The sequence below is a fragment of the Larus michahellis genome, chromosome 1 (genome assembly GCF_964199755.1).
Source record: "Larus michahellis chromosome 1, bLarMic1.1, whole genome shotgun sequence".
Lineage (NCBI taxonomy): Eukaryota > Metazoa > Chordata > Aves > Charadriiformes > Laridae > Larus > Larus michahellis.
Window position 1 is genome coordinate 61,861,546 of NC_133896.1, and position 19,829 is coordinate 61,881,374.

A 19,829-nucleotide genomic window follows, 5' to 3' on the forward strand; every position below is an offset into this window, starting at 1 on the left:
CAGGGAAAAATAAGAACACGAGGGTGATGTTTGTTACTCAGAAAAGTCACTGTAGTGGGTTGTAAGAAATACTTAGAAGACCTTTCAATGCAGGGATAAAGGACTACAGAGATGGGTGCTACTGTCCCTGGCCTCACGAGAGCCAATGACGCCACATTACTTCACTCTGGTAACCACAAGTGCCTCTGCCTGACCAAACTTTTGACGGTGGTGATACCAGCAGTGTCCTATGTAGGTGGCTGAACTTCATGGCAGAAACCAGCCTGATCCAGATTAAGGACTTGCAGAGTCTGCTGTCAGCTCGTGGCCTCTAACTAGTTTCTTTTTATGGTGTTTTTGCCTTAAGAACAGTTCTTGAAGAACACCATGAATGGCCTGGTGGTTCCCCTGTCATGAACCCATCCTCGCACTTCATTTCTGTGCCGAAACATGCGTGGAAGTGCTTAAATGAAATCTCAGCACATATCTCCACTGTATCTTTATGATATCCAAGAGTCCTCCCGATCCCTCTTAGCTGGGGAAAGCAAACGTGTGTGTGTGGAACCAGGACAGGACAGTGCGGCTCCGCTGGCTGCAGTCGGAGAGGTGAGGGAAAATTGTAGTGCGGGTCCGTAATTTCAGGATCACCCTTCACACATCAAAACGCCCGAATTCTGTCCCACGGCCGGCAGCTCCGCTGCCCCCAGCGCCATGAGGGAGGGGAGCGCCCCTCGCAGCGGCGGGCAGCGGAGAGGAGCCCGACGGACGGCGGCGCGGCGGGATGCCGGTGCCCGCCCCCTCCCCTTCCCGCTCCCGCCTCCTCCCGCCCGTTCCCTCGTTGCCGCCAGGCGGCGCCGCGAGGCCGCCGGAAGCGGGGCGGGCGCTGAGGGCGGCGGGACCCGCCCGCTCGCCCGCCCCGGCGCAGGGTAGGGCGGTGAGGCGGGCCGGGCCGCGCCGCTCAGCGCAGGGCCGCGCCGCGCCGGGGGAGGAGGCGGCGGCCGCCGGCGGGCCATGCTGCTAAAGCTCCTGCAGCGCCAGACCTATACCTGCCTGTCGCACAGGTATGGGCCCTGCCTCTGCCTCGGGGGGCTCGTCCTCTTGATCGTCTCCGCCCTGCAGTTCGGGGAGGTCAGTACGGCACCGCGCCGGTGTGGCCTGGCTGCCCCCCTTCCCTTCCCCTCCCTCCCTCCCTCCCTCCCTTCCCCCGGGCAGCCCCGGCCGTGCCGGCGGGGAGAGGCGCCCGGCCCAGTGTGGTTCGGGGCTTTTTTGTCCCCCCTTTCGGGAGCCGGGTGGTTGTCACGTCCTGTCAGCAGCGACTTCCTTCAGCAAGCGGCTTAGGCGTGAATGCCGGTCATATATATATATGCGTGTGTCTATATATATGCGTGTGTATGTATAAAGACATAAGGGAGAAAAGGCGCTTCACGGTGTTGGTGCTCCCCTTCAGCTCCGGGGTATCAACAATCGGGGCTGAGGACCGTCCTGAAGCGGCCCCGCGTTCCCGGCGTGCGGAGGGGCTCCGGCCCGGGGCCTGGCGCGGCCGTCAGGGCTTGGTCCCGGCCCTCCCCGGGGGGCGGCCGCCGCGCTCGTCGGGCGCGTAAATCGCGCCCCGCGGGGAACAACACCGTGGGTGACGCAAGCGTGACGTGTTCCCCCCCGGGGGTCGTGAAGTGGTCTCTGACATCCTTGTCTGAGAGAGACCTGCGTGCTCCAGGGGCTCCTGTTCTCGTCTTGTGCAATCTTTTCCACTTCAGGTGATTTATTACTGCTGTATTTATTTATTTATTTTTTTAACTTTATTTGACTGTTCTAAAGCCTGTGCTGATGTCACCTTCAAACGTCAACCTGGAGTGACAGAATCTTTCTCCCTTCCAGAGTTTCAGGAGTTAAATGTCACCTCTCCAACCTGCCTGCAGCTCAGTATAGGCTGCATTAAATTGCTTGCTGCTTACTACTCGGTTTGCCTATTATTATGTAAAAGGTGCAATATAACTTCTACTTTCTCTAGATACGATTTTATATGGGTGTATAGTATATTGTAAAGTTTCGTTTCATGTTACCCTATCTGTTGTGAAAGTCATCAATGAAAGAATCTGGAGGGGAAGAAAACAATCCTGCTTCAGTGTAGCGTTTGAGAATATTCAGGAAATTCAAGAAAGTATTTTTGTCAGTGTAAAAGGATGGCAGCGTTAAATACAGACAGACTGGTATTTCCTGATTCCTAAATTTCTCAAGACAAGTTCTTTTTACTTTTTTTTTTTTTCTTCCCTGTTTTACTTTGAGTGCTTTCAGATACAGAAGAAATGAAGGGCTATAGAGTATGATCTGAAACTCTGGAGTGTAGCACAATTAGAGCTTTATTTTGTGTAGCTGTACATCTTCATTGCATGAAGTACTTCGTCCCTCCTGTCTGGTAGTGTTCACAAGTTCCCGAAACACTTGATAGTCATCAGTGAATTAATTAATTGTGTAGTACTTTTAGCCACCTTTTTGTACAAGATTGTCAGCTTGGACTGGTGTATTCCTCTTGGTGCTGTGAAACTTTGAGTATACTTTTGCCTTTCTTCAGAATGGAGATTTAAACTCAACTTTAGGATTCCTTGGAACTTTAAAGGTTTTTTAAAACACTTCAGAATTTGTCCAGGTTATGGCTGAATTCACTGATAATCAGTCAAAATTACGGCTCAGAATTATTTTCCTACCAAATCTTAGTTTGCTACTTCTAGCCCTTTTACAGCTCTTTGGAAAGCTTAGATACTATTTAGACAGTTAGCAAAGGCCTGTCAGATTCATGTAGGAGTAAACTTTCTAAATTACATGTTAAGAAAAAAGAAAAGTGACCAGAAATGTTTAAAAAAACCCAAACAAAACAAAACAGCAACAGAACGCCCACCCTTTATGGAATGACTATACAGAAATACAGAAAAACCTTTTTTTTTTTTTTCACAGTGATGGTAAATGAACATGGTAAGAGATGTTTGCACGTGTTTTACTCTCTTATTATTTACAGTGGTGTGTTTTGGGAAGCAGCGGGAGTTTAAGGATTTAGGAGAATCTAGGCTTGTGAGAATGAATGCTATTAGACCTCTTCTGACAACTATAGTGGGAACAGAAAACACTTCTTCAGTACAGTCTGCAAGGCAGCACCTAATAAAAATATATAAGACTGTTTTGAAAATGAAGCCAGAAATCTTTCTAGTAATTTATCAGGTGAACCGTTTTTAACAATCTGCGGGGAACTGTCAAGCAATAAAAAGTAGCGTGAGGCAACACTTATCAGACCCTGGTGTGTTTATAGTTCTGCTTTTCCCGCACCCCCAGAAAGCTGCTTTTTTGTCCTAGTAGGCAAAATTAGATCTGCTTGCTTAGATTCATGCTAACATCAATATTAATGCTGGCATAAGAATGGATGGCTAAAGCAAACAGTTGGAGATTGGTAATGATGTCTTCACAGCCTCAAGGTGAAAACAAGCTTTATTTCGAGACAAAACTTGAGCTCAATGGAATAACAGTGCATTAAGCATGATGCAGGAGCATTTCTGCAAAAAACATATGGGGTGGCCAGGTCTAAGCCAATGCTGTAACCTATTTGTAAGATGGGCATTGAGTTTTAGGACAGTTTGGTTTTAAACCCGTCTTGTCCGTCCTTTTGTAGGTCTCTCAGCTTTGTTAGGTGTTTTATAACTGGAACATGCCAGAGCCACTGTTATCACCTGCCTGATACAGTATCCCCTAATAGAGGGCGTCTCTCCCCTTTCTTTAAAATTTTGTTCCCTTAGTGGTTTTATAATATCAGTGTGTAAAGGTGAAGCAGAGCGGCCTCCAGGCATTATTGCAACACAAATAATGCAACAGGAGGAAACAGTTACAGGAGAAAAAAAAAATGTCAGGTAGGAACAGATTAACTTTTTTCCTAAATGTGTGTCCAAAGAGAGCTGTCCCAGGTCTTTTTGGCAAAACGCTGGTTAACGTTTGTCTTCTGGAGAGCTGTATTATTCATCTGATAAATTACTCAAATACTTCTCTGTTTCTTCTAGAAGCAGATCAGTGTGTGTCAATTCAACATTATCAGTAGTGGGAAATGTTTCTTGTGGATGTCTGTCTGTGTGTGCTGTATTAAACTAGTGTATTTGGCAGAAGGACGTAATGACTTGTAGATGAAAAAGTGTAACACTTCCTGACTTTGGTGTTGAAGGGAGCAGGTTTCATGGTCACCTGGGAAATCATGGGTCCTTTGTGTAAGGGGAATTAACTGCTACAGATGTGATCTTGGTTACAAAGAGAGGGTTAGCAGCTTTGGCAGGAATGGGGGGGTGTGAGGGTGTGTCGCACGCGTCAGCAATAGTAAAATTTAAATCTAGGGAGAGTGGTGTAAAGTAAGTACTATGCTTTCCTGGTTTGTTTTTTTGTTTTCCTCTCCAGTACATAAAGAACTGTACATATCCAGGTAAAACAAGACACAACCCCTTCATCTCTAAAGCAGCACAAGATGCCGCTGTAATTTTTAAGGTTAGACTTTTCACTGGAAAAGATAACATAGCAAGTTTATCTCAGAGTAGAGTCTAAATGTTTTGTATTATTTTTACCTCAAATTACTTTTGCTATATCAAACATAATAAGCCTTTTCAGCATTGAAAAGTCTGGGTTATTTTTCTTTTTTTCTCTTTAGAACCATGGTATCAGATACTTGTTACTAATGAAAATGTAACTATGTGCCTCTGTTAAGTGTGTGTGTATGTATATACGTACGTTTAAGAATAGAAACAGAATGTAAACTTGGAGCTTTCCAAAGTAAGAATGGGCTTGTGTTTGTTTTTCCATATAGCTAATTTATGAATGCGCCCAGGAATGGGGACGTCTGGCAAAGGGCATTTAAGTTCGGTGCAGCTTGACGTTTTAGCTAAGTGACCTTGATGGCTGGATGGAGGTGGGGAAGACAACCCTGCCTTCAGCTGTGTGTTCCCACCACTTCTCGTCTGCTCCAATAAGCAAGTAGAGGAAGACAGAGTGCTCTGGTTTTTGAAGGTTCATCTTTCTGTTGGTTTAGCTCCGTGACTTGGCTCACTGTACGTCGGGTGGACTCGTGTCAAGCTCAAGGGGAGTGTCAGAAGTGCAGGGGGGTGGAAGAAAGGCTGCAGCCCGTGGAAATACTTTGCTGTTGGGTTAGTCTGGCTGCAATGTAAGACGTCGCCTGTATTGGGAAAGAGCTATTGTGTTTTAAGTTTGTGGCCAGGTCAATTTGCATAATTTGATATGCTCTGGCCTGGCTGTTTGTTTGCAAAGCTCAGATTTCAGAGGTGTGTGTACTTCAATATGTCCTCTGTGAGAATAGAAAGGAAGATGAGCAAAATTATGCGAGGTGGTGTGGGTTTCCTGTTTGTATTGAAATATATTTGTTTTAGGTCTCAGCTTTGGGAAAATGTCCCTGAATTTTTAAAGGATAAGAGCCAAGGGGGAGGTAACCTAAATGAATAGTAGCTTCAAAAGTGTGTCTGTAAAACGTGAAATCCTTTGTTGCAGAGAAAAAACAAAGTTTGTTTAAATCAAGTGTGCTTTTAAGTTCTGGGTCTGATTGCTGGCCCAGAGTAATTATAACTTAGTTTGGATTAAGGTCCGGTCAGTTGTGCATTAATGCATAGATCAGTTTGAATGAAGTTGATTGTGATTAAAAATTTCAAAAAGAGAAATTTAAGTGTCTAATTTTAGAAGGTGGTTACATCAAGTGGTGTTTTTGTTTGTTTGTTTGTTTTTTCTTTACAGGTTGTCTTGGAGTGGAGTAGAGACCAGTATCATGTTATGTTTGATTCATACAGAGACAATGTTGCTGGCAAATCGTTTCAGAATCGGTGAGCTTTACTTGCAGTTGACAGTATTGCACATTTTACTGTTCAATGAATTTTCAAAAATTTAAATCAAATATTCTAGAGAAAGTAACATACTGTTGAGTATGTTTTTAAACTTTTAAAGCTTTTAAAATGTACAAAGTGATTTTAGTGTGGTACAGCAAGCGAGAGCCATCAGTGGTTGGGAAGCCATTAATAGTTGAGCAGGGTGAGGCTGAAGAGAGGAAAAGATGCACAAATTAGGACGTTATTGTAATGGTTTTAAACTGAAAGAGTGTAGGTTTAGATTAGATATTAGGAAGAAATTCTTTCCTGTGAGGGTGGTGAGACACTGGAACAGGTTGCCCAGGGAAGTTGTGGATGCCCCATCCCTGGAAGTGTTCAAAGCCAGGCTGGATGGGGCTTTGAGCAACCTGGTCTAGTGGGAGGTGTCCCTGCCCATGGCAGGGGCGTTGGAACTAGATGACCTTTGTGGTTTCTTCCAACTCTAACTGTTCTATGATTCTATGACTCTAAATCTTCAGCAAATTTAAACTTAGTGGTTTTAAAATGGTGAGTTAGTGCTTAATACCCCAGCTTGGAAGATGTTTGGCATTTGGAAGCTCTAGTTGTGTAACAGAGTTTACATTTTAAATGCATTTAATTGATCCAGTCTCTAACGAAACATCAAAATGGTGATAATGTTAACAATAAAGGGAGGACATGACATGTTTTCCATATTAAGATAGGAAAATATAAGTACTGTTCCTGTGCACTTAAAATTCCAACTTTCAGTGTTTTGAAAAGTTGTTTTTCATTTACCTTACATTTTCTGTGATGTCTCATGAGGGACGCTATTTAGCAGAGAAGTTGCAAAGCTAGTAAGAAGAAGCTTTTTAAAGCTGAGTGCATAGGAGAAGTCACAGCAAGTTGGAAACCAAGTCATATGGTTTGTTTCAGTTGTGTTAACTGCTACGTGACTTCTTGTGGTTTTGTTGTTCGTGTCTGAATAGTCATGGGGTCTGTTGCTCAGGAAGTCAGTGGACTGTGAATTGGTAGGTGGAAGAAGCTACTAAGGAGATATCATCTGACTCTTGAGTGTAGATACACTCAACTGGAACAAGAAACCCTGAAAGCAGATGCTTAATCTGCCTTGAGGTTTGCTGAATCATGGGACACTAGAAATGATTGGATCAGTTTGTCACGCTTTAGCTGGCGTGAAATAATTCTGTAAAAGTACATTGCATGGTGTTGTGAATCCTACGCGCTTTTATAGTCTCACCTCTTACCCCCTCCTCCATTTTCCAAAGGATGACAGATGAAAACATAGTGATATAGCTCATATGGATAATTAGCTTAATGTTTACATGTTTCTGCGGTACTGAAGTGAAAGCACGGTAGTTTGTTCCTGTCAGTACTAAAATGCCTGACTTTGTGATAATTAAGTGCTTTTATAAAATTGTCGAGTTTGTCCAAAACAAAATCGCAGATCTTACAGTTGTGATGTAGGTATAGTCAGTTCCCATTTCTGCAGTGTGTTTTCTTACTTCATTTTGGTTGTGTAAAGCACTCCTTAGCTAGTGTTCATTTCTGCGAGCTATTGGCTACCTGAGCAAAAGCTTAAGGTTTTCATGATGGGTGCTTAAGTTACTCCGGTTCACCCACATGCCTTTAATACTCTTACGTCAGGCGTGACAGGGAGGTTTGCTGTGATATTTGTGTGCAGATACAAACTTCTTGTAAAAATTCGTACCGACCAAAAGTCTTTGCAGCGACATGCTCTTAGGCATCCACTAACTTTTAAAAGTCCCTTGTCAGGGATTCAGTTTGTTGTTATTATCAAACTTCACGAATGCACTGATGGACCCTGTCTTGCAGCATGCACTGTATCAATGGTGGTTTGATGGAATTTTTAAGGCTGATATCAATGCAACATGTAGGCTGTCACATGGTTTTTACATAAACTGAGGATCGTGGACTTCCAGTTTTGATCTTAGCTTATCCATTGATTTTAATAATTTCTTATTTTAGTGCTAGAGAAAAATATTCAGAATTGGAGAACAGGAAGCTTTTGGGTTTGGAAATTAAGCAGATCCACTGCTTAGTGGAGAGTAAAAGCTGCACGGCCTTTAGAAAATACTAATGGATCTTCAACTGAATGAAAGTAGTGTTACCTTCTAGGAGCTTTCCAGGAAACATCTCCGTTCTTGTTAAACGGTTGTGTTATAAACTTTTATAAAGAAAATCTCAGTGTAAAATGCAGACGAATTTGTGCATGTGGGCAAGCTCCTTATGATTAGAAACTCAGAAAGCTCTTCCTCCTGAGTAACATAAAAACAGTGGTGTTGCTGGCATCATTACTTACACCTATTGAATGCTGTTCTCTGCCCAACCAAGGAAGATTTCTTGTTGTGCCTTGAAGCTTAGCAATTGGTTTGGTTTCCTTTTCCCTCCTGTCGAGTGTCCTTTGGCATCCCAGCTGTTGCACTTTCCAGGTAGTTGCATCAGCTGCTAAACTTCCTATGTACATTGTCCAGGCTCTTACACAGCTTGAGATAGTGGAGTAGAATTCCAGGGCTTTTTACCAAGTCGCTTCATCCAAACCCATTTTTGAATTTAGTTAGTTTTGGTTTGAAAATAAAAGGGAGAGAAGGAAACTAAATAATGGAGTTGCATGCATGAGAGTCTTGGACGAGAACTCTTATTTTATTTCTTTCCACCAGCAAATTCTGCATTTTGGAAAATGCTGAAGTGTAATTTTGCTCTTCCAGGGCATGGTCAAATAATATTTAAAACTCCAAAATATATATGGAAACAAAATGTGAAGGAACAATCCTCAGCTTTTAAAATGTACAAAGTGATTGTAGTGTGGTACAGCAAGCGAGAGCCATCAGTGGTTGGGGAGCCATTAATAGTTGAGCAGAGCGAGGCTGGAGAGAGGAAAAGATGCACAAATTAGGGAGCCAAGAGGTACTGGAGTGGGAATAGCAATGGAATAGTTGCGTTGCTGTTGGTGGGCAATTTCAGAGATGTAACAGGCAGGAGGGCTGGGAGGTTCGCAGTGGGGAGCTTAAGGGCATAATAGACTTAGAGTCATTCATAAAGAGGCTCAGCAAGGTTGGAGATCGCCATATGGTAGCTTGGGAGCGATCCAAAGGCTGCTGTGCTCCTTCAGCAATGCTGAGACAATGGGGCTTTGTATTCTAGCAGTGATCTTGGCTGTGAGCACAGCTCTCGTGTGTAAACAAATGTCACAGGTATGGAAAATGCTTCTGGGCAGGTGCATAGAAGAGGCAGCATGTGACAGGTCCCCGTCTCCGGTCTGGGAGAGCTGGTGGCTCTGCCTTTGTCTTCAGGCAGGATCCTATTGATGTTTTTAGGTTTTCAAGTTAAAAAATGGGTATGTTTTTGAAAGAGGAAAATGTAAAGGATTATCCAAAACAAGCCTCATTAATTGTCTGGGAGTCTCCAAGGAAGCTGCCAAAGTCCATGTTCGCTGATATTAAAATCAGTAGCAAATAGGAAAGTTGATGATTTTCTGCAGAAAGGTGTTACATAATTCCCACTTAGGCAGCTTATCTTGGGTTTAATTTGTTTGCCAGACTGGTATTTGTGATGAAGACCAAATGCATAAATCCACATAAAGGAGGATGCAGCTATGGAATTTGAAGGAGAAAGTTTTTGATCTTTTCTGACCTTGAACAATTTGCAAAAGACTTTGCATAATAAAAATAGTGTTTGAAAAGGATCATGCAGAAGTCACTATCCTGTTCCTTTTTAATTTTAAAGCAAAATGCCGCTACATGCTTTTCAAAATATAAACTCTTCATACTTTTTAAGAAGCCATGAAACCAACCACAAAGCTTTGGCAAAGACCAAAAAGGTGAAATCTTAACAGTGTTACTGATCCTGTTTGGGAGCAATAAATTAATTTGTGTGTGATATTGCGGGGTTTTTTTATTATGTTTGATAACAGCTACTTGCTCAAACAACGTATGCTGTAAAAATTCATTAAGAAAATTTATCGAGTATTTGAATAAATTTTAAGCAATTAGACTAGTGGATCTGTGAAGAGTTCACTTGCTTTAATAGCCTTTTTTACTAGTCTCTATTGCCGATGGTAATGAAGACTGTTCATGAGAGAACTCTGCAGAGTGTTGCATGTCAGAGGTGAGAGACTTTCCGGGTGGTGCTGCTGGGGAAGGCAGGACATCCTCTTAGATGTTTAAACTGTCTCAGAATGACCCACCATTATCCTCTAGAGTGTCCTAGCTCAGCAAGGATCAGTGATGAACTGAGTACAAAGTATTCCTGTCTATTGTGCTGTGACTGGCTCCTGGCTGCCCTTTTACTAAATTTTGTGCTTCGGTTATTGAATCTCAGCCAGTAGAAGGTGAAGCTGTGTAGAAGTTGTCTGCATGTAATACTGTGCAAGAGAAGGTGGAGGAGGTATGTATATGGTCTGTCTCTTTTTGAATGTTTTTTTGAAGGATGCAGTCAGTGAGTGGGGAGGGAACTCCTTTCCTTGGAAACCTCATTGTGTGACCCCATGGATCTTAGCATTAGGGAAGTGCTCAATGTTTTCTAGGCCGTCTACAGTTTAGGAAGGTATTGAATAGCTTGACACTGGAACTTTTGAAAATAATAGTTGGGGTATCCTCCTGCTCTCTGGGACTGAGGTTCACCTGCAGCAGCAGCCTGGAGTACCCGTTGAAACAAAGCTGTGGGCATCAGAGAGGAGATTATCATAAATGAATAGAAAAAAAGGTACCCCAACCCCTTTATTTTCTTCTGCCTTAGGTATGCTAGGAAACCAGTAACTGTCCAGAAAGAGCTCCAGGGTATTAAACTGTGTCAAGAATGAATTTGACTGCTATGTCTAGAGTCTAAATTCAGGTACCCTACTTAGGTTGTTGGTTTATGAAATGCTGTGTTACTAATATCTAAGAGCCATTCCTAAGATAGAACCTGATCCTGCTGACATATTATTGGCTCTGTGCAACTAAATAACAGCAAGTATGATTTAAATCTTTATACTTCATGCTGTCCTGCATAATGTAGTTGGTGAATTAAGGGTGTGCCTGGGTGCTAGTACTGATTTGAGAAATATTTTATGGGTTCGAAGGAGTTGGGTTATAGGTTAGTGTCAGTGAAATTTAGAGCATAAAGTTCAGATTTCATTTAGTTACTGAACTGTTATAGCCACTTTATGTCCTTTTTGGTTTTAGGTCTGCTTTTTTGTCAAAGGCTTGTGTATAATTAAGAGATGATACATACAGCTAAAGAGAAGCTTCTTGCTTTGTCTTGTTTGCAGCTCAGACACCAAGTATTTCTGTTGTTAGACAGAAATTGCTATCGTAGGATGCCACAAACACTTGCAATGTAATATTAAACAGCTCATGTAGCTTTCATTTGAATTATGTAGGCTTTGTTTACCCATGCCAATTGATGTGGTATACACCTGGGTGAACGGCACAGATGTTGAACTGATCAAAGAATTGCAACAGGTCAGAGAACAGATGGAGGAAGAACAGAAAATAATGAGGTAATAATCTTATGTATTTTTTCCCTTTTACTGACAGCAGCAATCTAATGCAGTACTAGCCCTCTTTGTTTTTTTCCCACGTTACTCAACATGAAAATTCAAAACGTGTTTTCTCACTTCTTCGTTTGATTACTCTCAAAACCTTGTTTCAGTTCTACATTTAGCTATGAAGTACTGTCTAATCAGAAAACTGTTTAAGATACAAAGCATACTAATTTAAAGTAATTAAGGCTGTTTTGTTTTGAATTTGTTAAATGCCATTCAGAAAACTCTGCTTTGTGTATATCATTTGTATTTATGTCTATAACTCAGTTTGTAAATAATACTAATAAAACTATATCTCAAATTTATAACCTCTTAACCTCTCTTCATCCTCTTCTTCCTCCTCACCTCCCCCTACAGTATTTCTTTTTATAATGGGCTTAATAAAATCTTAAGCATGTGTTTCTTAAGAAGGCTCTTAAAAAAGGCTCCTTTTTTAAGTTTTGTAGTCTTCCTAACACCGAAAGTGAAAAAGAGGAAAATAATTTGTTCATATATTATAAAGGTATGAGTCAGCCTCCTAAGTAAGGAGGGAAAGACATGTATTGCTGCATTTGATGATTTAGATTGTGCTGTACAGTTCTGCAGAATTACTGATCTAAGGCTTCAAACACAGGCAGCTGCAGACATCTTGGATTGTAACCATATCTTGTAACCATTGATTTAGTTCTTATTAAGCAGCTCTGTGGTCACGTGATCTGTTTTGGCTAGCAAATATGCTAAATGGAAGAATACATCTGTATTTTAAGGGTTGTAATAGTTTAACTCACAATAATCTGAAATCCACAAGTGAGAGAATTGATCTGATTTTTTGGCATGTTATGACTTGCAATTTAGGTACCACCGACAATGTGATCACAAGTGAAATTCTGAATTTCTGTTTTGTTGCCTAAAAAATGAAAGTATTAGTACGACTTTAAATCCATTAAGTTTAAATGTCTTAAACATAAACATGGTCTCTGCTCTGAAAAGCTTTCAAATTTATACTAATCTTTTCCTGGCAGTTCATATAGCAAATGTTAATGGTTTTAGCTTTGTTACCACTCCTCTGTTTTTCACTTTGTAAGATGGGAATCACAGCATATTGTTTTTTTCCATAACACTGATTTGGAAAGTTGATATCAAGCTTATAAGTTAGACTTATGTCCATGCCACATTCATTATCTAGAGGGACACCTGGTTCTCTCCCTTGTAGATAACTTTTTTCATGTACTTTGAAATCAGTTAACACTGTTATAAGAAGAGCTATTTCATGGGATCAAGATAACTGCAGAAGACAAAGGAAAGGATGTTATAAATTTTTGCTAATGAGTGTATATTTTGTATTGCATAGCAAAACTTAGTATGTTGTAACTTTCTTGTTGAAATGCCTAAATTGAGCTAGTTGTGGTCCAGGTGCTTTATTCTTCGGTGGGGAGAGTAGCCTGATGGATGGTGGTTCTTTTTCTCTTGGTGTGTGTAGAAGGGTGTCCTTCTGGTATTCTTATGATTATTATTTAGCACCAGCTTTGCACTTCCTTTACATTAATCCTCATTAGCTTTTATGTGCATGTGGCAAATGCATGATAGACCTTATCAGAATATGTATATTAGGCAAAACAATCAAGTCAACCTAGTTGCCGGTCACTTCATCCTGGTTTCTTACCAGTGTTTTTCATATCAACAGCAGTTTCATTAAGTAATCTGATAATAACCCCTGAAAATCCTGTTAGCAAAAAGAGTTCTGCTGCCACAGCTGTTAGCACAACCAGGAATTTTTGAGCTACACTGCAGGAGGATGAGCAGAGAGGGGCACGTGTGTCAGCCTGTGCTTGCTTTGGCAAAGCCAATGGCAAGGCCTTGGCAGTTTTATAACTGCGTTATCGGTGCTTCCACAATGTGTCCCTGACTCAATTAACAATCTGAAAGTACACTAAGCTCCTTACTGTCAACTCAGTGTTATTTAATGTAGTTGTTTTAATTTTGTAATAGGGAAATCCTCGGAAAGAACGCAACAGAACCAACAAAGAAGAGGTAAGTTTTTGTGGTTTTGGGCATAAATAGGAATAAATGATACCCTACTCATTGTTAGCTGAAAGCAGATGCTCATTCGGGAGGCTGTTTGGTTTCTATAGCCTGTGCATACTTTCCTTCTATGTCACTTCAAGAAAAGTTGACAGTATAATAATATATATGTTGAATAAAATTGATGTTATTGTGACATATATGAATGAGCTTTATAAAACGTGACGATTTCTGAAGTTCAGAAAGCATGTCCTTCTCACTAGTTAGGCATTGTTCCTATTCTGAGTGTGGATTTTTAATGCATATGTACCTGGAGTTTTATAATTCAAAAGTGTAAATTTTTTCAATGTTGCTTTCACCTGCCATCTGTATACATGGCACTGCAAGTAGTTGTCGGTGGAAGGTCTGAGCCTCTTGTGCCTCAGCTGCCAAGAAGCAGCAGGGCCTGGTCTGTCCCATTCTTCATTGGGCTTGGTTGCTCTGCTATTTAGAGATCTTTATAAGGTCTCTTCTGTGGGCAAACTTTGAAATCTTGGAAACACTTGAAAAAACAGTTATGGGAATGAACTGTAACAGTCAGATATTGCCTTCTGCAGCAAAATAAGCATGCTCTTAGTAATTTCCCCCTGCCCCAGGAGATATTAGAAATAATTTATGAGATTTTACAAAAACATCTCTCATTGCATCTAACGTTGATTTTTGTCTTAAATTTTCTACTAGTGTTAAATATACCTCTGGTATTTTGCTGTAGTGAGAAGCAACTGGAGTGTTTGCTGACACACTGCATCAAAGTGCCAATGCTTGTCCTGGATCCTGCGCTGCCTGCCAACGTCACACTGAAAGACCTGTCATCCATTCATCCTGCTTTACAAGCTGCTAACAATATGTTCTTTGTAGCAAAACCAAAAAATCCTTCTACCAACGTGACAGTAATTGTTTTTGATAGCCCTAAGGATGGTAAGACCCTATTTGTCAGATTCCAGCCAGTCTTCTAGAGGAAGCTTTTTAGTAAGCTGCTGTGAATTAGGTTATTTTTTTCCCCTCCAATACTGACTCTGCCACTAACTTTCTGTTCAACTTTAGCAAGTCATTCAGTGTCTCTTGCCATCACTCTGTTCCTCTAAATGATGACATTAATGATGCTGTTTGCTGTCCTCCCAGACAACTGATTACAGATGATTAGATTTCCCTGCTTTAAAAGACTATTGCAAAACAGGTTTGATATCTGAATATCTGTGTTGCACTGATAATCTCAGAAGGCTGAGGTTTAGATTGAGGAAGATTAGTTTTAGAAATCCTCTTTTAATTGCTGTGAAGTCTAGTTTGAATCTTGTGCAATAAGTTCTGCCCTCTGCCCTTTCTCAAAGGATTGCATACCTTAAAACAAAATTATGCATGTGTTCAGCATGTATAAGTAGGATCTTAAAGCAAGTATGGGCTTTTAATTTTGTTTAATATATGGTGCCTGACCACTGCCAGCAACTAGCCCAATCACTGGTGTCTATTTTGCCACCAAGAATTATTTACCAGTTATAAAGACAACTGTTCACACTGTAAACATCCAAATTTTTTTTAATTTGCAAAGGTATATCTTACTAGAATGTACAAACGAAGTGACTTCCAGTTTTTGATTTGTAATGCATTTTATGTATTCTAGTTGAAGCTGCCCATTCTGGAATGTTAAAAGACAACAGCAAACAGATAGTATGGAGGGGTTACTTGGTATGTACTTTTAAATTGATTAGCTTTTGTGTATGTGAAACTCTTTGTACATTTTTAGAAAGTGTTTCTGTGCTATTCTCTTTCCATAAGTCACATGTAGTAAGAAGTGAAAGCTTCTAAAATAACCCTTATTTCAATTTTGAAGTTTGGGTCAAGTGACAAAATATACATATTAAATCTGTAACCTGATAAATAATTGACGGATAAATGTGAATTACTGGAAGTTTAAAAAAGTCTTTATACCCTCTTTTCTTGTTTTTAGACTACAGACAAAGAAGTTCCAGGTCTAGTATTAATGCAAGACTTGGCATTCCTTAGTGGATTTCCAGCTACATTCAAAGAAACAAATCAGCTACGAACAAAACTACCGGAAAGCCTGGCCTCTAAAGTAAAACTGGTAAGGGTCTGGAAGAAAAAGAAACTTAGTTGTATTGGTTTTTTGCAATGGTTCACATACGGGATCTCACCCACCTAGGATACTTAAGATGTTTCTGATAGTAATGTGTTTTTCTGTGTGACTGTTTTCTTGAGTTGTGAAGAGTAGTAAATAGTGACTCAAACACTTGCCTTCAAAATACCAATTGTCTGTTCTGGAACTGCAAGTTATTAGGCTTTAGATTTGCTAGCCTGCAACTGATTAAAAAGTACCAGCCTTATCAGTTTCTCTTAGCCATTTGCCATAGGCTGTTGTCTTGCTGAAGTATACTGGCTTGTTTAATGTGACGTGAGAATTTTGTTTCTGTAGCTTCTTAGCTTTTTTTCTTTCCTTGTTGCTTTTAGAAGAGTTATCTTAATAGTAACAACACTGTATTGTTTCACAGCTGAATGCCATATTTCTCTCTGCCAAGTACTCTGTATGGTCTTGAGAAAGTTGTACTTCAACTTAGCCACCTGTAAGGCAACAGTAGATGACAACTTGTGTGACTGTGCCGTCCATTAACATTTCATGCCTTCTATTCTCCCCTGCCATTTGGACACCTTTTCTGGTTACAGACAGGTTTAACAGATAGGTGAAAGTTTAAAGTCTGTGCAAATTGTTGGCTTACGTATTGGAGGGATATGTGATGGGTGGTGTGAAAGGGGCTGAGGCCAGGGAGTTTGTGGAGGAGAAGGAGTTAGCAGGGATAAAAGGATGTCAGTCCATAGGTACTCTTGTCTTTGTTAGTCTGATGCCCACCTGTAGGACATGCTGATTCACTTTATGGCTTGTTCTTAGTGCTCAAATGAGCATGACTACCTCTCCTTGTCGTTTTTTTATTTGTTTTTTTTTTTTTGGCAGGCTGGGTTAACAAGTCATGTATTCTGCTATGGCAGAAACAATATTGTGTAACCCCTTTCATAGGCTGGTCACACTCCAACTTAATGCAAGCTGAATTTCTTCTTTCTTGTCTTGGCTTGTATTAGGCTGTCTTACAGTCTCACTAATGGTAGAAACCTTCTGAAGTAAATGCATTTGTACCTCTGTTCCTACATGCTCTTAAACAGCTTAATAGAGAGACTTCTTAAACATTTATCTAAGCCTAAATAGCACTTTTCTTTTCCCTTTGTTTACATCTCTAGTGTATTTGTAGCAAGTGGCTATGACTTTTCCTAGCCTTTGTTTTACTAAGTTAATTAGACAGTGCTCATCCCACAGCATTGGCTCTTCATTGCTCCCATCCTTCTGACAGCCTTTCTTTGCCACTTCCATTGTGTATTTGTCTGCCTTCAACACGACTGACTGGAATTTTGTCCAGCATTTTAAATGAAGCATCACCAGAACTTTTTACATGGTGAAAAATACGTAGTACGTAGCTAACCCAACGCTGGCAGAACATCAGAGCCTGGCTGTGTGCTAGATTATGCTCACTGCAAACAGTGCTGCCACCGTTTCTACGTAACCTGCCTTGCATCCTTCCACTGCTGTGTATTGGTGCTTGTTCATAGAAATTGTCTCTTGCTCTTGTGAATCTGTACCTAGTTTGGGTGAGCCATGGCAGATGTGCTTTGGTGTGGCCAAGGCATCCTTCCTTCTCTTTCTTAGTGGCACATTGGTTAAATTGCATATTCATATAGTCAGTCTGTCAGCCTCTGCTTGTTTTATATACTGTGTTTTTTAATCGCTCTAAAGAAATGGTGTTTACTGTAGAGAAATAAGGTGGTTATCCAACAGGAGATGGTACTTCAGTTTTGCTGTCTGAGGTGCTAGGTTCTTGATTTCAGGTTCGCATGAGGAGCGTTGCTGGTTGAATGCTTCCTGACTTTGAGCCCTCTGAAGCATCATCTTTGAGTGCAGGTTCAACCATTTGGGTTTGGAGCCCCTTCTAGTTCCTCACCACAGCTTAAGTTACAGCTTCCCAGTAGTTTTAACACATTTGACTTAATGGAGCTGAAAAACTCAGGATACTTTTGACTTCAATTACCAGCTCTTCTCATTTGTTAAACTTGCCCTTTAGCATTCAAGAAATTTAGTCACAAGATATTCCTTAATTATTTTCTTTTTCTGTTTCAATTTAAAATCAATTAGCTTATATTTTCCTGACCTAGCGTTATTTCCTAGGAGCAGCTCTTCTGTAATGTTCTCATTAATTACCAAACTGGTATCTGAAATAATATTGCCTTTATCAGTTCAGAGATTATTTGGTGGAAAAGAAATCTGTCAGCTTCCACCTCTGGGAATATACTGGACCAGCATCCTAGGGAATGTTTGTTCTCTGGTTGAAAATCATAGATATAAGCTCTTGTAGTAATGTGCTGAGGAAAGTTCCTCCCTCAAAAAAATATTTGGAAGCTCATTCTCTGTCCCTCAGCAGATGTAGCTTTATGCTCTTTTTCCAGAACGATTTTGACTTAAATCAGTTCTTTTATCCGTAGTACCCTACTGTTTGTTGGGTGGGGTTTTTTTGAGTTTTGGTGCCTTTTATCGTTAACACTTGGATGTTTTTTTGTCAGAGTAAATTTTATGTGTCTTTCTTGGACCCTTCAGTGTCTTTCTGTCCTTGATGTTCTACCACCTTCTATTCTTCCCTCTGATGTCTGTTGTCATGGCTTGTACTAATATTTTTGCTGCTAAAACAGACTTCTATTAGTATAAAAATACCAGTTGTTGTTGTTGGGGAGGGGGGTGTTCTGCTTTTTTTTTTTTTTTTCTTGTTCCCCAGCTCTCCCCAGGCACTTTCTAACTTCATTTGTTGTTGGTATGTCTCTAATTGCATTATCTAACTACTGTTCAAGCCAGTGTAGATGCTTTTTCTCAGTAATACTCCTGTGTGGAGTTCTGCTTCCAGCACTGAGAAGTTCATAATTCTCTCTTGGATTTCTGCTGTAAATCTGACAAGCACAGACCTTATTCTTAGACTAGGCCGTGTCTCTTGTGCTACAATAGAGACCTTCCATCTTTCATGGACACCTTGGAAGAATGAAATACCGAGATTTCTCCTAATTACTTTCAAGCCATCTGCTGGCTTTTTATTATCTTGTGGTTTTAAGGCTTGTGGGGCGATTCTGCCTGCACCTTAATTTTTTGATTGTAGTCACTTATTTTTTTTTCCTCATTTCATCAGATGATCGCTTTCATCATCTTTTTTTCCATTCCTGTAGGATCTCCTAGCAGTATTAGTCCTACAGAAAACATGACAGAGGGATTCTTTCTGTGTTTCAGTTCTGCTTCTCATGTCCAAGCAGCTGGATAACCTGTTGTCTATATCCGACCTAATCGCTCTCTTAGCTCTTTAGCATGTCATAAAAATGCTGTAGTTTCTCTGTGTTTTTGCATTGCTGTTCAGACGAACACAAAGGCTGCATCTGTGGGGTGTCTTAGATATGTCTCCCATCTCCTTGTCTGTTTTTATGGAAATGACATCCTGTGCTTGTTATCTTTCCACATGATTTTTCCTTACCCTGTCTTGGTTGTCCTTTTCTCCTTGTCGTCAGTCATGTGTCATCCAGTTAATCACAAATCTTTCTGTTTGTGCTGGTTCTCTTTTCCTTAGTGTGTTCTTATCATTATGTAAACATTACCATTGTGATCATTCTCTGTTCCTAAGAGCTCCCCTTCTGCAATTTGGTTAGGCATATCTTTGTATAAACACAATTTTTCCCAGGTATCCACAGCATTCTGCAGTTTCTTCATCCAGTCATATTGCTGCCTGTGTTTCTTTTCCTGGTGATGTATGCTTTAGAACAATTAAATTGGGATTATTGTACCCTGTGTGGTCATAGCAGCAGATTCTTCCCCAACCGGTTCTCTGCTCTTGATAGCAATTTATGTATGTTATACCTACAGTGGAATATATGTATAAAAGTTAATGTTTTATTTGACAGCTAATTGTTATTTATTTACATATCAAGTGTGGATGAGGTTGTTTCTACGAAAGCATTTACTAAGATCCTAGCTCAGAATCGGTTCTTCATTCAGTGGATGTTGGAGGTAGGCAGTTATGGTAAACATAACCAAGTGTGGTTTTCTCCTTTACAGAGAGATGCTAGGTTAATGCTACAGTTAAGCAGAAGAAAGGTTGGTTGTTTACTGTCTCCACTGAAATTTGCAGAAATTCTTCTGCAGTTACCCCTTCTGGAATCTAAGGTCTGTGAAGTGGTGTCAGATGCCTGGTAGAGAGGAAGAAAGTTACCCCTGAGTTTAGGCTAGACTTGTGTCTTATAGTCACCTCCTGGTGCTTAATGGGTTTCTGCATGCTCTAAGTGGCTTTTCTTAGTGCAATGCTGGAAGTAAAGAA

General features: G+C 40.6%; 1 protein-coding gene across 6 annotated transcripts in view; it reads left to right on the top strand.

Moving 5' to 3' along the window:
* The first annotated feature begins 890 nt into the window (after nt 1-890).
* The window catches only part of GNPTAB (N-acetylglucosamine-1-phosphate transferase subunits alpha and beta), a 48,156-nt gene continuing 29,217 nt past the window's right edge, over nt 891-19,829 (top strand). For 2 of the 6 annotated variants that reach the window (XM_074581804.1, XM_074581795.1), the window contains exons 1-7: nt 891-1,107; nt 5,740-5,825; nt 11,227-11,346; nt 13,360-13,401; nt 14,144-14,349; nt 15,050-15,114; nt 15,377-15,511. In XM_074581804.1, the coding sequence (XP_074437905.1) occupies nt 991-1,107; nt 5,740-5,825; nt 11,227-11,346; nt 13,360-13,401; nt 14,144-14,349; nt 15,050-15,114; nt 15,377-15,511 (771 nt within the window). In that variant the 5' untranslated portion in view covers nt 891-990. Of the gene's footprint in view, nt 1,108-4,804; nt 5,046-5,739; nt 5,826-11,226; nt 11,347-13,359; nt 13,402-14,143; nt 14,350-15,049; nt 15,115-15,376; nt 15,512-19,829 lie in introns of those variants that run through there. The other 4 variants (XM_074581814.1, XM_074581823.1, XM_074581844.1 and 1 more) reach the window with 4 other exon arrangements.